The 15,216-nt window shown below is 40.4% G+C and overlaps 1 protein-coding gene across 4 annotated transcripts in view; it reads right to left on the reverse strand.

The window, feature by feature from the left end:
• Nucleotides 1-702: 702 nt before the first annotated feature.
• The window catches only part of CNN3 (calponin 3), a 30,723-nt gene continuing 16,209 nt past the window's right edge, over nt 703-15,216 (reverse strand). For 3 of the 4 annotated variants that reach the window (XM_063625563.1, XM_063625564.1, XM_063625562.1), the window contains exons 2-7: nt 7,145-7,266; nt 6,863-6,929; nt 5,864-6,001; nt 5,412-5,528; nt 3,118-3,264; nt 703-1,824 (exon numbers count right to left, since the gene is read on the reverse strand). In XM_063625563.1, coding sequence (XP_063481633.1) covers nt 1,483-1,824; nt 3,118-3,264; nt 5,412-5,528; nt 5,864-6,001; nt 6,863-6,929; nt 7,145-7,266 — 933 coding nt within the window. In that variant the 3' untranslated portion in view covers nt 703-1,482. The remainder of the gene's footprint in view (nt 1,825-3,117; nt 3,265-5,411; nt 5,529-5,863; nt 6,002-6,862; nt 6,930-7,144; nt 7,267-15,216) is intronic. The other variant, XM_063625565.1, reaches the window with a different exon arrangement.

Raw genomic sequence — 15,216 nt, forward strand, 5'->3', positions numbered from 1 at the left:
GACTCTAAGTTTCCTTTACAAGCAGTTTCCAGAAGCATTAAACCTAGTCATTGTGGAATGACGAGCAAATAGGCTTCACTTTTGTGGGCTCGTCAAACCATGTGTATATACGCATCTCAGCAAAAAACAGACGGTTTTCACCCCCAAACCTAATAGAGCCAATCCTATTAGAAGACATGGCTTGGCTGAGACAATGTCGGAAAGTGTGAGTTACTTTCTTTTAGTGACTGCATTTTTGTCACTATGACACCTAGCTATTGTTTGTCCTTCCCTCTGTCAGGACTGAAGGTTTATGTTTCACTATAAACCCTAGCTTATTATCAAGCAGCACATCCTGTGGCTGACCTAGCATGTTTCCTATTCATGTTTATTTACCCTAAGATAGGAAAATTCCCCACCGCTCCTGTCAATATTCCTAAAGAAAGATTTTAAGATTATTCCAAGTTGAATTTAAGATGAATCTGGGCCAGGCAAGTCACAGTGAAATAAGCAAGGGTCAGAAAATGATTTAAATCCTGTCATTTACTATGTATGATGGTTTCCTAAGCCTCAATCTCCTTAAGCATAGAGTGCAGTGTTGTGTGGAGTAAATGAGATGTTAATGTACCTCGTAACAGTACCTAGGAAAAAGGCACTTAAAAACACATCTGACCCTACCTATCTAGAAGCTAGCCAGAAAATAATCAGCCTGTGGTTCATATGAATGTTCAAAAAAAATATTTATTTATAAAAAATACAATGGGATAAGTTTATGCTGAGAAATGCAGCAATAAATACAGTTGAAGAAAACAGAGCAACTCTACATTGATACATTGGCACAAACAGGAAGAGCAAATGCATCACCCAGGCCTAAATGTCCACAGGCCACTTTTGTACATGCTCCTTTAGAAACACCACTCTGAAAAGATCTTGTCCGCTAGGTAAGAAAATGAGTACACATAGCATCACAAATGCACACTGATCGGGACTTTATTTAAAAATTAGCAAACAATACTGTAGAAACATTGATATGTAAATTTCTAAAATGCTGCATCTTCAATTTAGTTGGCAAAGACCACATTTAGCAATAAGCATTAGTTTAGTCTTCCATGTAGAAACCAGATACACTAAACTGTAAAAAAAAAAAAAAAAAAAAGTTTCCTATTGTTTGAAAATACCAGTTTAATATAAGATTGTAAAAATGCATAGATTTTTGCATAAAAGAACTGGCTGTACAAGAGTACTCCCCTTTCACAGTATTCCTTTTTACTTCATATGCGAGTTATTGATTATGCTGTAGGATTTAACTATTACAGCACTAAAAGGCAACTATTGAGGGAAGAGGCAGAAAAAGGAAAAAGGAATGTATGTAAGGCAATCTTTCTTAAAAGTACAATAAGCTTAATAGTGTTTTAGGAAGACAAGATAAAAATTACTCAAGGCTAGCTTGATTCTCACTGAATAAAAACGATGGACTAAATACTGAGCTCCTTCTGTGTGGATCTAATAATCAATGCCTTGGTCGCTATATTGGTAATCTCTGGGGTAGTCATCCTGGTACTCGCCATGATACTCATCGGGGTATTCTGCCTGATAATCACTATCACTGATTTCCGAACCATTTGTTCCTGTTCCTTGGCTTCCGTTGTGAATGACAGGTTCTGTAGGAGCAGCACAGTATTTGGGATCATATACTTGCCGCCCAAGCCCATACACACTCATTCCTTTCTGGGAAGCAACTTTGTTGGTACCCATCTGTAGGGAAATTGTCGAGTTGTCCACCGGCTGTAATGTTAGCTTCTGATCATAGATGTCTCTTCTGGTACCTGGTGCTAACATCCCTGCCTGGTATTAGAACATAGTATAAAAGTTAAAACAGCAGCTAGAATCTATTCTTGTGAATAATTTATAAATTATAGAATTCACATTGAATATGAACAGTAATACATGAACTTTCATTTGGTTCAGGGGTAAAGCTAGCTTAACCAAAATATCCTGATACCAGATCACTTCCATGAAGCAATATTCATTGGCTTTTGAGCTAGGTGAGACCTTTCTTCAAAATCCTTGCTCTGCTATAAAATTACTGTGTGGCCTCAAACAAGTAAATTTAGCTTTAGGTTTCTCAAACTGCAAAATGGAGACATTACTACCTACTCTGGATTTAAGAGAGGATGAGACATAAAGAATGTGAAATCATAATGCTTCCACACCAGAAAGTTCCATGTGAATGCCCATGGGGACCACATACATTATCTGGGTTACCAATTTCAAAAGTTTATACTATATTCAACAAAAACTAAGTTGAGCAGATCTTAAGGACTTGAGTCTTTTCAAAAGGCTGAGATACAGAAGAGCCAGCCACTTCACAGCCACTCCCCTCTTTTTCAGAGTGTAGTAACTCATACTTCATCTCTCTACTTACATCAGGCACACACTTCCAGGTTCAGAGTAGGTAGAAAAGTAAACGTGAGTGGCAGCTATGAGAGACATAATACCACACCCGGCAGGATGTGTTCCATAAGGGCAAAGTTTGATAAATCTCCCTTGGACTCACTAAGAAAATGTTTTTCAAACCCTATCCCAGCTGTTGTTGGATGTAAGACCTGTCTGTTCTCAAATGGTTGTTGGAACTTCCTTCTGAGGTGCTAGTGATCTATTTTTAACAAGGAAATATTTCTATCTTGGATGTGGTATACTGGTATTTTCACCATGTTGCATTTCCATTTCCTTATATTGACACATCTAATAGGAATGCTAGTTAAATCCTTCTTAGTGGAACACCAGATAATTTTACCTATTAATTAAGGGCTCCTTAAAAAAAAAAAAAAAGTCAGCATTTAAATGAGCAATATTTTACTTGGATTTTGGAGCAAGAACACTGTAATAAACATATCTTTTTTTCTGCTGGCTAGGTAGAAAGGCCAGCTGTTCTAACTGCCAACAAAAACCACGAGACACATCATGCTTTTGCTGCTATCGAAAAGGTCTTTTGATTATTTTGCTTTCCCGGCAAAGTCCACATTGCTGAAGGAATATACTCTAAATAAACTATACAAAAAATACCTACTTTAAACTTCTGGTTAATAAGAATAAGGTAAGTGTACTCTTGTACAAGTATAAAAAGGTATTGCTTACCTGGCTGGCTCCTTTATTAGTGCCCATCTGCAGACTAATTGTGGTCTGGTCAAAAGGTTTGTCAGTTTGCATTTTGGGATCATAAAGATGCCTCCTAGTCCCATAAGCTGTCATACCTGCCTGGCTGGCACATTTGTTGGTTCCCATCTTTTAAGTTAAAAATAAAATTGCACAAATTATCAGATGTCAACAATATACACAACACAAACAAAACTTTCCATGCTACTAAAAAGACAGAAGGGGCACAACCAACAAGTTACTGAGCTGAGGCTCCAGCCAACTGTTCTATGTGTTTACAAACAAATTTCAAGTGCTAACTTTAAAAAGAACATTTTAAAGAAAGTCACTATAGATAAAACCTCATACATAACAGAATTAAACACACTTTAACAGGTGGACTGACATACCAAAAGTCATTACAGTGGCAGAATAATTTCCTCTGCTACTCTTTCCCCAGATAACCAAATTAAGAGGTACCAGCTTTGGTTATTTAAACAGAAGCAATCCTAGGCCAAGCAATATGCTGTTCTACTCCAGGAATGTTTTACATAAAATGTTAAAGCAAATGCCAAGTGTTTTCTCTGGGAGCTTAACAAGGGCTTCTTTAAGTTTCAAAATCACCAACATTTTCGCCAGAAAGGAACCACATTTTATTTCTGTAACTCCCATGACCTTGGACAGAGCTGGAGAAAGGTGGAATGAGGAATTTGAACTCAGCAAAGTTCAGGGAAACAATAATTAATTTTTCTTCCCCACTGAGAACGGTATGGCTTCAGGACCAACCATTACACCCTGTTCCACTGGTTAGGGACACTTTTCTCACGTTGCATCTTTTTTCTTTAAAAATAACATTAAAGAAAATCTTTATTACTAAATACAAAATCTGTTCATTGAAGAAAATTCAGAAAACACATATAAGCAAAAAGGAGGGGGGAAAAATCATTGTGATACCACCATCCATTCACTGTCAACATTTGTGAATATCCTTTTAGCTTTTTAACCTATCTGTCTATGTATATATCTACAGATGCACATATATACAAATACATACAAAAACATGTATGTGCATTTTTAATTTTAAAAATCCATACTGACCACAGTATTTGATGATCTGATTTTCCCCCCATAACCTACCTTTTTAAACTCTAGTGTATAATTTTACATTACACTTTGCTTTTATGGAGTTGTAATTCAACCAGCTGACTATTGTTCTGAAATTTAGGTCTCCAGTTTCTCACCACCAATACAATTTTGTACTGTGTAAAAATAAATCTAACTTGCACAGACTCAAGTCGAGAAAGGGGCACTGTATCAAGCAGGCACAGTGGCTTTCGGAGAGTAAAGCCAGCAGCATTTAGGGAATTAGCAATGACGTTTCCATGACCGATGAAGAGAACAATGAAGAGAAGGAAAACATCTGAACTACGTATTTCAGAAGAATTTTAAACTCACAAATTCTAACAGGGCTTGGCTGCTATATCATGATTTGGTACTGTAAATAGGTTGTGTAAAATTGCCTCATTTGGTGAATAACATTAAGGAATTTATAAAGTACATTTCTGGCTGGGTGTGGTAGCTCATGCCTGTAATCTCAGCACTTCAGGAGGCCAAGGCAGGAGGATTGCTTGAGCTCCAGAGTTTGAGACTATCCTGGGCAACAAAGTGAGATCCCATCTATATATAAAAGATAAAGCAGCCCAGGTGCGGTGGTTCACGCCTGTAATCCTAGCACTTTGGGAGGCCAAGGTGGGCAGATCACCTGAGGTCAGGAGTTCAAGACCAGCCTGGCCAACATGGTGAAACGCTATCTCTACTAAAAATACAAAACTTAGCTGAGCATGGTGGCTCATTCCCATAATCCCAGCTACTTGGGAGGCTGAGGCAGGAGAATTGCTTGAACCCAGGAGACAGAGGTTGCAGTGAGCCGAGATCCCACCACTGCACTCCAGCCTGGGCAAAAGAGCGAGACTCTGTCTCAAAACAAAACAAAAAAAAAGATAAAATAAAACATTTAAAAGTGTATTTTTCTTAAAAAAAAAAAAAAAAAAATATATGATTCAATTAAAAATTTTCATTTCCTGCAGAAATAATTGTCAAGTCAGGTGGCATACTTGAGGTTTCCTCTAAAAATTATCATTGTCTTATGGGCTTTATAAATAGATATAAATTGTATAAACTACACCCCCCCACCCAGTACTATAGTACTTCTATCCTTAGGAGAGGCTTAATATTTTGCATGGTGAGAACTAATCATACTGAGTAAATAATTGAATAAGCAACACCACATTACTTACCTGCAGACCAATTACACTTTGGCCAGCTTTTAATTTTCCTTCATCAAAACGTCTTGTTTGTTTTTCTGCATACTTAACTCCAATGTCAATGGTTGTATGGAATCCTTTTGTTTTAGCCTAGACAGAAACATGCACACTAACTGAAAAGGCCAACAGACTTTCACAGAAGGAACAACAAAGAAATGGTATGTTCATAGACAAAGGGGCCCAAACTAGAGATAAAAAATATTTAAGGCTGTTCAGTAATATACTGCATCATTTGAAATGTGAGTGTTCTAAGTAAGCTATTTAGTACGATGCAGCTGATGTCAGCAGCTTTTCCACAAAGCTACTAATTACAGAAGAGACAGGCCCCGCCCCACCTGGTCTGAACCCCCATGAAAGAGCAATGATGCAATTCATCACCAATGTGGTGGGAATCTGTGAACCAGCCATTAAAGACATGTACGTACCAGACCTGCTAGAGCCACCAGAGTAGTCTGAACCTGGGTCATGTTTCCATTCTCAAAAAGATCATTTGCTTCAAATATGTCATGTGGCTTCATACCATAAGCCTGAATAGCTTTAATAAAGTTGCCAATATTCTCCAACTATAAAGAAGAAGAGTTTTATAATTTCTGGAGCTAAATATTGACATTCATAATTTCTAAGAATTCTAAGTCTTCATAACTAGTTATAAGATGCCACCCAGAAAGCTGTCTGACAAGGATTCAACCAAATACATACGAAGCATGGCTCTCTCTGGAACAGGAAAGAGCAAGAAGAGTTTGTGTCTCTCACTGTGGGTCACATCATGGTCTTAATATTTTTAAGCAGTTATGTGTTTTCAGTTTTTATGGGCAAGATCTTCCTTATATATTTTAAAAGGATTCTGTATCAGAGCTATCCAGGCCTGGAATTTTATTTGTCAAAAGGTATATAATTACTCATACTAATAAATAATTCATTATGTGTTGTTTTAATTTCAGAATAAATTTGTGGTTACTAAATACTCACTCTCTCCTATCTCAAAACACATGTTCAAGACCAGTAAGTATCCCATCTTCCTTACTCACACACTTTCATGAACTAAGGTTATGTCTGATACAGTGTTCTGCAGTCCACTGTTAGTTATGGGGAATGCCTTGTTCTTTCCCTTATCCTTAAGGTCTGGGTTGCATTTCTCTGTGTAAGCTGTGTCAAGTCCTTTCTGAATGTACACAGACTAAATATAGGAAAACTTCTAAGCTAAACGTAATAATTACAGAACTAGTTCAATAAGTAATTACAGAACCATTACAAAAGGGCAAAAAATTAAATATGCACAAATTTCTGCTATAATGTCTATGTAAAAACTGTAATCAAGAAGTTAAAAAAAAAACACACAAAACCAAAAAACCAAACCTGAAATCAAGTTTTCACTACATAAAATGCAACCAACTAGAACCAGAGGTGGTTGGTTTGGCTGTTACCTGAGGCCAGTTCAGTGAGGACTCGTTGACCTTCTTCACTGAGCCTGGCTGTAGCTTGTTTATAAGTCTGAAAAGAAAAATATGAGGGACATCTTATTTACTAGTCACACAAAAACTAGGATTGAAATATCAAGTTGCTCCCTTTAGCATCAGTAAGGGAAAGCATTAAATATATCTGTAGAATATCAAGGTCTGACACCGTGGGCTGAGAAGGAGAGTAAGAGAGAAGGCCGTGGAAAGAACTGGAAGAGCAGAAACAGACTGTGGAGGGCTGTAACTCACTCGCAAAGGATGATGCCATCCTTTAAGCCCAGCTGGAAGTTGGTGCCAATGCTCATGCCTGTCACCTCTTCTATCCAATTGCGAAGATCTTCTTCTGCCTGATGATCATACTTGGAAGCAATCTGAAATACAAGTTAACTCACTTTAGAAGAATTTCACGAAAGCACCAGTAACTGCCGACTCACAACGTGCTCTGCTTTCACGATCCCTTAAGACCACAGCTGTGAAGTGCAGTAAATGACTCTCAATAGAGCTCACTGGCAAACTTAACCATTACAACTTCAGTAACTAATAACAAATTTTTGGTGAAGACAGTGTCATACAAAATTTTGAACAGCACATGGAGAGGCTGGGACTGACAAGGAGAGAACATCCATCAAGAGACATCAGATTTCATGATCCACAGGAAGTGACAAGGATTTAATGGTATGTTACAATATGGCACTCAAACTTTAAGGTTTAAGTCATTAATCACCCTATTCCAAAAAAAGATGGGGAAAGGATTCTGACGCATGCAGTTATTTTACAGAGTATCTCACCTGGCCAATACATAATATTCCAATAGTTTTGTTGACTGGGAAGTTCTGGTATTTGCCTTCTATTCAGCCAAATACACACTACATACTAAACACACACACACAAACACTTTCCTCGTACTAATTACTGTACAATATTTAAATTCTGTTTATGTAGTCTCTATCCTATTAGACTTCTTACAGGAAGGAAAAGCATCTAGTTCATTCAGAATCTTAGTATCTAGAATTGAACCTGACACCCAAACATCTGATAAAACTAAAAGAAAGTTTAACTTTTTACTTGCAGAATTCAAAAATAAAGGCCAACTTACCAACACAAATGCTATGCTATTATACATGGTAAAACTACTAAACATAAGTTTTGAAAAATCCCTTTTTAATAAGACCACAGACCTCAATTTAAAATAATTAAAAAAATAAAATTTAAACAAAATATTGTGAAAAAAATCACATGCCCAAGTTCTTAAGCTATCCCTTGTCCTGGAGTCCCCTTAAAGGGGCTGGTCAATCAGGGTTATGGAGAACACAGCTGAGGCAGGCACAGTGGCTCACACCTGTAATCTCGGCACTTTGAGACTGGGCTGGGTGGATCTCTTGAGCTCAGGAGTTCGAGACTAGCCTGCACAACGTTGAGAGACCTTGTCTCTACTAAAAATAAAAAATTCACCTGGGCTTGATGGTGCATGCCTGTCATCCCAGTGACTTGGAAGGTTGAGGTAGGAAGATCACTTCAGCCCACAAGATCGAGGCTGCAGTGAGCCATGATCGTGCCACCGCACTCCAGCCTGGGCAGCAGAGTGAGACCCTGTCTCCCGCCCCACAGCCAAAAAAAAAAAAAAAAAAGAAACCCACAGCTGGGAAGAAGGAAAGATCCAGTATCATTTGTCTTCTCATTCAGCACAGGTGAAAATGCCAAGTATACATAGGAAATGCCCAGGAGACAGAGATCATGAGCTTGGGAATCAATTACATCATTGGGAATGAAGGTAGAAATGTCTGCTGTGTCCATAAGACATAGGGAGGTTTAATTATTGCAAGAAATGAAATGGCATCTTGACATTTTAGTCACAAAGAGGTCCCACAAGTTCCAGTCTACACCACTCATGGAGGAACCAAGCACAACTGTGGGAGATGTCCTAGGTCCGTAGTGCCAGAGCACATAGGACTGCGGGCTGCATTCAGGTCCTTTCCAAGAGAGAGAGCCTGCTCACCAGATGAGGACAGACATTTACGAACCTGGCCAGCTTACCTGTAAGTCACCCAACAGTGAAAACCAACGCTGAGTCTTAAAAAACACAGACTCAAAGTGTACACTTGATCACAATTCCTTTTTGTGTCCATCAAAAGCCACAACAGCCTTTTAACTTCTCATAGTAGGAAAAACATCTCGTTTCCCAAGTCAAGTAAGTGGAAATGTCTACATTCCAGGTCCCCCTCTTGAAGGCTCACCGTGCACCTGAGCCTGAGAGATCCCCTGGCACATAATCAGACCACTCCTGGGCTGTTTTCAGGGCCTCTTTTCCCCTCCCCACTACGCCAAGGCATGAAGCTTCTGCTTTGACTGACAGAGGGCAAATGATTTCACTAAATTACTGTGGCATTAGGGAAGAGATGGCAGTTCTTGATCCTTTGCACCCTTTACCCAAGTTGGAGAAATGGCTCTACAGCTTTGACAGAATAATGGATAATTCATTTAAACTGTAGATTTACTTAACCAGAATTACAGAAGAAAATCCAATAAGTTTATATTTTCATATTAAGACGACTAACTGTGCAGTGTTTCATGGATCAAGTCTGGCCTGGAGGTTAGTTTATAAAAGACAATGTTAAATACAATTTGTTTCCCAGGCTAGTCTCAAACTCCTGGTCTCACGCAATCCTCCCACATCAGCCTCCCAAAGTGCTGAGATTACAGGCATGAACCACCACCCCCTGCCCCCATTACTCCTATTATACCTCAGATAAATATTCTTGGATAATATATCTCCTCCAACACATCAAATAAACCCATTTTTATGGCACTTCTAGAAAATAAAACAAAAACTGGCAGACACATTTAAAAAAATTTTTTTTTGAGATGGAGTCTTGCTCTGTTGCCCAGGCTGGAGTGCAGTGGCATGAACTCAGCTCACTGCAACCTCCACCTCCCGAGTTCAAGCAATTCTCCTGCCTCAGCCTCCCGAGTAGCTGGGATTACAGTTGCACACCACCACGCCAGGCTAATTTTCATGTTTTTAGCAGAGACGGGGTTTCACCATGTTGGCCAGGCTGGTCTCGAACTCCTGACCTCAGGTGATCCGCCTGCCTCAGCCTCCCAAAGTGCTGAGATTAAAGGCGTGAGCCACTGCGTCCAGCTGATAGACATGTTTAAGTCTTGACTATATTTTCACACTGGGGTCTTGTTCTGGGTGCCTAGAAAAATAAATTCTCGCTATAGAAACTGGAGATGGTGGTACGAAAGGGGATAGCAAAGAAGAAAAGGAGAAAAGAGTACTCCTCAAGCATTAACTATGGAAAGCAAATTCTAATTGTAAGGTGATTTTTTTTTTCCCAAAAGTGAGGACGTTCTCAACTAGGAGATATATTTTGATCAATCTGAAGAAAAACATAATATGCTAGGGTGAGAGGGGTTCTGCCTTGGCACCATGCCTGGCTCCATCTATCTTTGCTATGGGCCCTGGGTTAGTTCTTCTAACTTCTCTCGATCCAAGAGGAAGTCTGCTGGATGATTGCACTAGGTCCGTTCCTACTCTCAGCTGTCTACACAATTTGGTCAAATAATAAACAACTGAAGAAGCACTTTCTCTTGTTTCTTCAAATGTAGAGAAAAATTATGTTAAAGTAGTTTGGGATATTTCACAGGATGGTGATGGTAATTCTCATACCAAATGACACCAATTATTATTTAAGCAGAAAAACATTAAAAGCATATTTATGTGTCCTTTGTTCAAAATGTGTCCAACAGATTTGATGCCATGCCCCAAACCACAAAGTGATTACAGACCTAACTTGAAATATCCTAGTAGATCTCAGTAAGAAGTTTTCATCTTCTCTGTTGACAGTTCTTGTCAAGGAAGTGATGAGATAGAAAAATCAAGCACTGGAGTCAGATGGACCTCAGTTCAAATCCTGGCTCTACCAATGAGTGGTTGTGGGGGGGAGCTCTGGACAGGTGATGCTGTCCTAGAGACTTACCATATGACAACGTGCACAGAAGAAATTCGTAAGTACATGCATGCAAAACTCAAAGCCCCATATGATCAATTAAAAATTAAGACTAGGAATGCAGCCACATCAAATAACTGTTGGTTTGGGCTAAGGGTTTCCTTTAAGTAAAGGAGCAACAAGATTCTCCTATCCAAATACTGTGAATATTTTTCTAGTAAGTGAGCTTTATGCAGTCAGGCCAGCTAAACAGCATTATCTTTTAAAATCAAGGAACTGAGAGCAATTTTTAAAAGTAATCTTTGGCCAATAAAAATGATTTACTATTTTCATCTAAAAAGCTTTAATTTCTCAACATCTGGCAGAAAAACTGGCTGACATTTTCTTTCTCTCAACAAAAGAAAGTTAGTTTAAAATAATTGCTTAAACTTACCTCATTAATACTTCATAGAAATTTCACTCTAATTTACTTAAAAATTACTCTTCCTGGCACGGCGTGGTGGCTCACGCCTGTAATCCCAGCATTTTGGGAGGCCAAGGCGGGCGGATCATGAGGTCAGGAGATCAAGACCATCCTGGCTAACACAGTGAAACCCCATCTCTGCTAAAAATACAAAAAATTAGCTGTGTGGTGGCAGGAGCCTGTAGTCCCAGCTACTCGGGAGGCTGAGGCAGGAGACTGGTGTGAACCCAGGAGGTGGGGCTTGCAGTGAGCTGAGATTGTGCCACTGCACTGCAGCCTGGGCAACAGGGCAAGACTCCGTCTCAAAAATAAAAAATAAAAATAACAATTACTCTTCCAAGTTGTTGATAAACATCCTTTTCTTTATTCTTCTTCAAGATTTATTTTCTTGGCCTTCCCAAGCTGCTTTCACAGACTTTCTGCCTGGCTGTTTCAAATCCACAGCAGCCCCTCTCTTTATATGCCCACGCTTCCTTTCTTAAACACGCACAAATTCTCCAAACAGTGCCTGACAGCCTTCTTTGCGTCAAGGCGCACGTGCAAATGATCCAGAGACCAAGGAGAGTACTGTCTAGGCACACCTGCTGAAGGCTCCGCCCCAAAACTCTCCAACGTCCCTCTTGCCAGATACAATCAACATGTGAAGAAAATGAAGACCAAGAAAAAAGCTTCCCGGGGCATTGGATACAGCTGATCCTCCTCCCTACATTCAGCGCTTGGTCTGCTCCACTCTCGCTCCTCCGACAACTTCACCTGCTCCTCTTCATTTTCCTGTGCCTGGGTCCAGGGCTCATCCTGTCGTGGTCGTGGTGCCAGCTTCAGCCCTTAGAGCTTCCCTCGGCTCTCTCCTCAGGACAGCTAAGAACGCCAGTGTGGAGTTACCCTTCAGTTCAAATGCAAGTCCGTCCTTTCTTGTTTCATGACCTTTCTTTCGCCCTCACTTTCTTTTGTAATTCTAAAATAATAATTGGTTTTTTGTTGTTGTTTGTTTGTTTTTTTGAGACGGAGTCTCGCTCTGTCACCCAGGCTGGAGTGCCATGGCACGATCTTGGCTCACTGCAACCTCCGCCTCCCGGGTTCCAGCGATTCTCCTGCCTCAACCTCCTGAGTAGTTGGGATTACAGGTGCCCACCACCACACCCAGCTAATTTTTGTATTTTTAGTAGAGATGGGGTTTTGCCATGTTGGTCAGGCTGGTCTTGAATTCCTGACTTCAGGTGATCCCCCCCACCTCAGCCTCCCAAAGTGCTGGGATTACAGGCGTGAGCCACCGCACCCAGCCAATTCCAAAATAATAATTTTTTTAAAAAAAATTTAGGCCGGGCCAGGCATGGTGGCTCACGCCTGTAATCCTGCAACTTTGGGGGGCTGAGGCAGGAGGACCCCCTGAGTCCAGGAGTTCAAGACCAGCCAGGGCAATATAGGGAGCCCCTGTCTCTATTTAAAAAAAAAAAAATAGGCCAGGTGGGTGGCTCATGCCTGTAATCCTAGCACTTTGGGAGGCCAAGGCGGGAGGATTGCTTGAAGCCAGGAGTTCCAGGATGCAGTGACTGATGATCATGTCACTGCACTACAGCCTGGGTGGCAAAGTAAGACTCTGTCTTTAAAACAAAAATAAATAAATAAGTGATATACAAGTATGTAGCGCAAGCATTCTCAACAGGCGTGGTAGTGTCCCAAAGAGGTGAAAAGTGTTTCTTGTGGTAGATGGTGAAAAAAACTTAGACAATACAAAAACTTAGGACCCTCCAAAGCTCAACCTTACCCAACAAAATCTTATTCCTTTGTACTAAATCTGGCAGGGGATAGGAGGTAACTAGGAACAATGTCTAAAACAACTCTTGGAGAAAGTGATCATGAAAACAAGGTTAAGAAACACTGAGATACACTAAAATGTACAAGTCTCTTTCCCCCAAATCACACTCCATTCCCAGAGGGAAGGGCCTATCCTTCAGCCAATTATTCTTCCAGCCCACAGGCACACATATCACATATCACTATTAATCATATACCCAAGAGCTCTGGACTAAGACTGCCTTCAGAAACACAACCCCGAGGGCGTACGCGTCCTAACAGTGAAGGCAGACACTAGAGCAGATACAAGCCTACCAGTTGCTGGGAAACAGCCATGCCCCTCCCTGGCTCTGAGATTTGAGAAGCTTCCTCCTCAGAACCCTCAGAAAGGGAGAAGGAGTAAAGGGAGACCTAGCTTCAAAAAGCACCTCCACAGCTGACCCAAAAGCTCGATTCCTGTGCTGTTGAATGGTACTTCTCGGTGTACGCTGAGAGCATTCAGCTCAAGTGCAATTTGAAAAAAAGATGGGGGCACACCTGCCATGAGGTAGAGTGATGATATTCATGTACAAGAACTGTCTGATGCCCCCCTTACACCCAGGACATTCCAGAATCTACTGAAGAATGAAGACTGCTTGTTTTTCACATGGATTCCTTCTCACAATGTATTATCATCACAGAGCTTGTTCAAACCTGGAAGCAGACGATTCCAGGTTATTGTCCCCAGTGATTACAACAGTCTCCCTAATTTCAGTTATTGCTCCCCGTTTTGAGCCACCAGGATAATCCTGCATTACTCCAAACTCTCTAAGTAAATTCGTATTCAACATTAGCTTGTTTTTCAAGTGTTCCCTGTGTTCCTTAGATTCTTCTTTCATCTTCTTTCTCCATTAATCCTTCTTTCTGTCCTTCATCTAAATGGCTAGTTCATACCAGGCACAGTTCAAAAGGCAAAGTCTCTGTCCTAAAAGCTTACATTCTAGCAGAAAGAGACAAATATTAAATACGGTGTGTTAAAGAGTTCACAAAAATATATGTAAAATAGGGTGTTTAAAATAGAGAACAATGGGGGCTACCACGGTCCCAAAATAGGAACCAAATAGATTTCCATCTCAAGTATCAAGATTCCTCCTCTCTTTCCTTCTCACCATCACTTGCCATTCTTGGTATCTCACGCAAGGACAGTGAACAAGCTTCAACATTTTCATCCACCCTAAGTCTCTCCGCAACGAATCCTATAAACATTTACTGAAGATCACACGCTTTCAAGTCAAACTTCAAAACCCTGTGTTCCCAATTCCAGTGTGACCTTGGCAAGTAACTGAACCCAGGTCACCCCATTTCTTGTGGGTAGACTCCTTCCTTCCAGGGCCACTGTGAGGATGAAGCCTGTTCAATAGGAATGGAACTCACTGCAATACGTGACACACATCAGCATGCACACCCTCCAATTTTATCAGCTTGAGGTACAGAGCATTCTATTAACCAAACCCCACTACAACTTGTTCAATCTATTGTTTGCAATAGCAAAGAAAACCCCACTGCAGACAGGCTCACCTGGGATGCCAGCCTTCACCACTGTCCACTCCCTTTACCACTCTTCCTGAGGCTGGTTCCTGCCTCTCTGTCTTTGCTAAAGGTCTCTTCTCTGCTTAGAATGGGTTTGCATCCCAAATTCTTATTCTTTTTCAGATTGTTGCTGACAAAAAGGATAAAGGAACTATTTTACAAAATCAGGCACGTATCTTATGGGGGATAGGAGTGGGAATTCTAGAGAAAAACATTTTACATTTGGGACAGTGATGTCAAGATAGAATGCATGCTTTTCTTGAGGTCACCACAGAATCTACGACTCATTCCATGGCATGAACGTGCTAAAGATTTGATGCGGAGGAACTAGACATTTGAAAGCTGTGGAAAATCATGCTCGCCTCAGGTAAACAGGAGTAAAGTCCAGGAGCATTTTAAAGCCAGGTCCTCCTCCCAGAGGTACAACTGTATCTTCAGATCAAGGTATCAGCATATGGCACCAACCAGCACAAATTTTTTCCCTCCAAATGTCTATAATCAGGTAAATACAAAAACATTATGACTCAATATACAAATATTGTGAG

The sequence above is a fragment of the Symphalangus syndactylus genome, chromosome 12 (genome assembly GCF_028878055.3).
Source record: "Symphalangus syndactylus isolate Jambi chromosome 12, NHGRI_mSymSyn1-v2.1_pri, whole genome shotgun sequence".
Classification (NCBI taxonomy): domain Eukaryota; kingdom Metazoa; phylum Chordata; class Mammalia; order Primates; family Hylobatidae; genus Symphalangus; species Symphalangus syndactylus.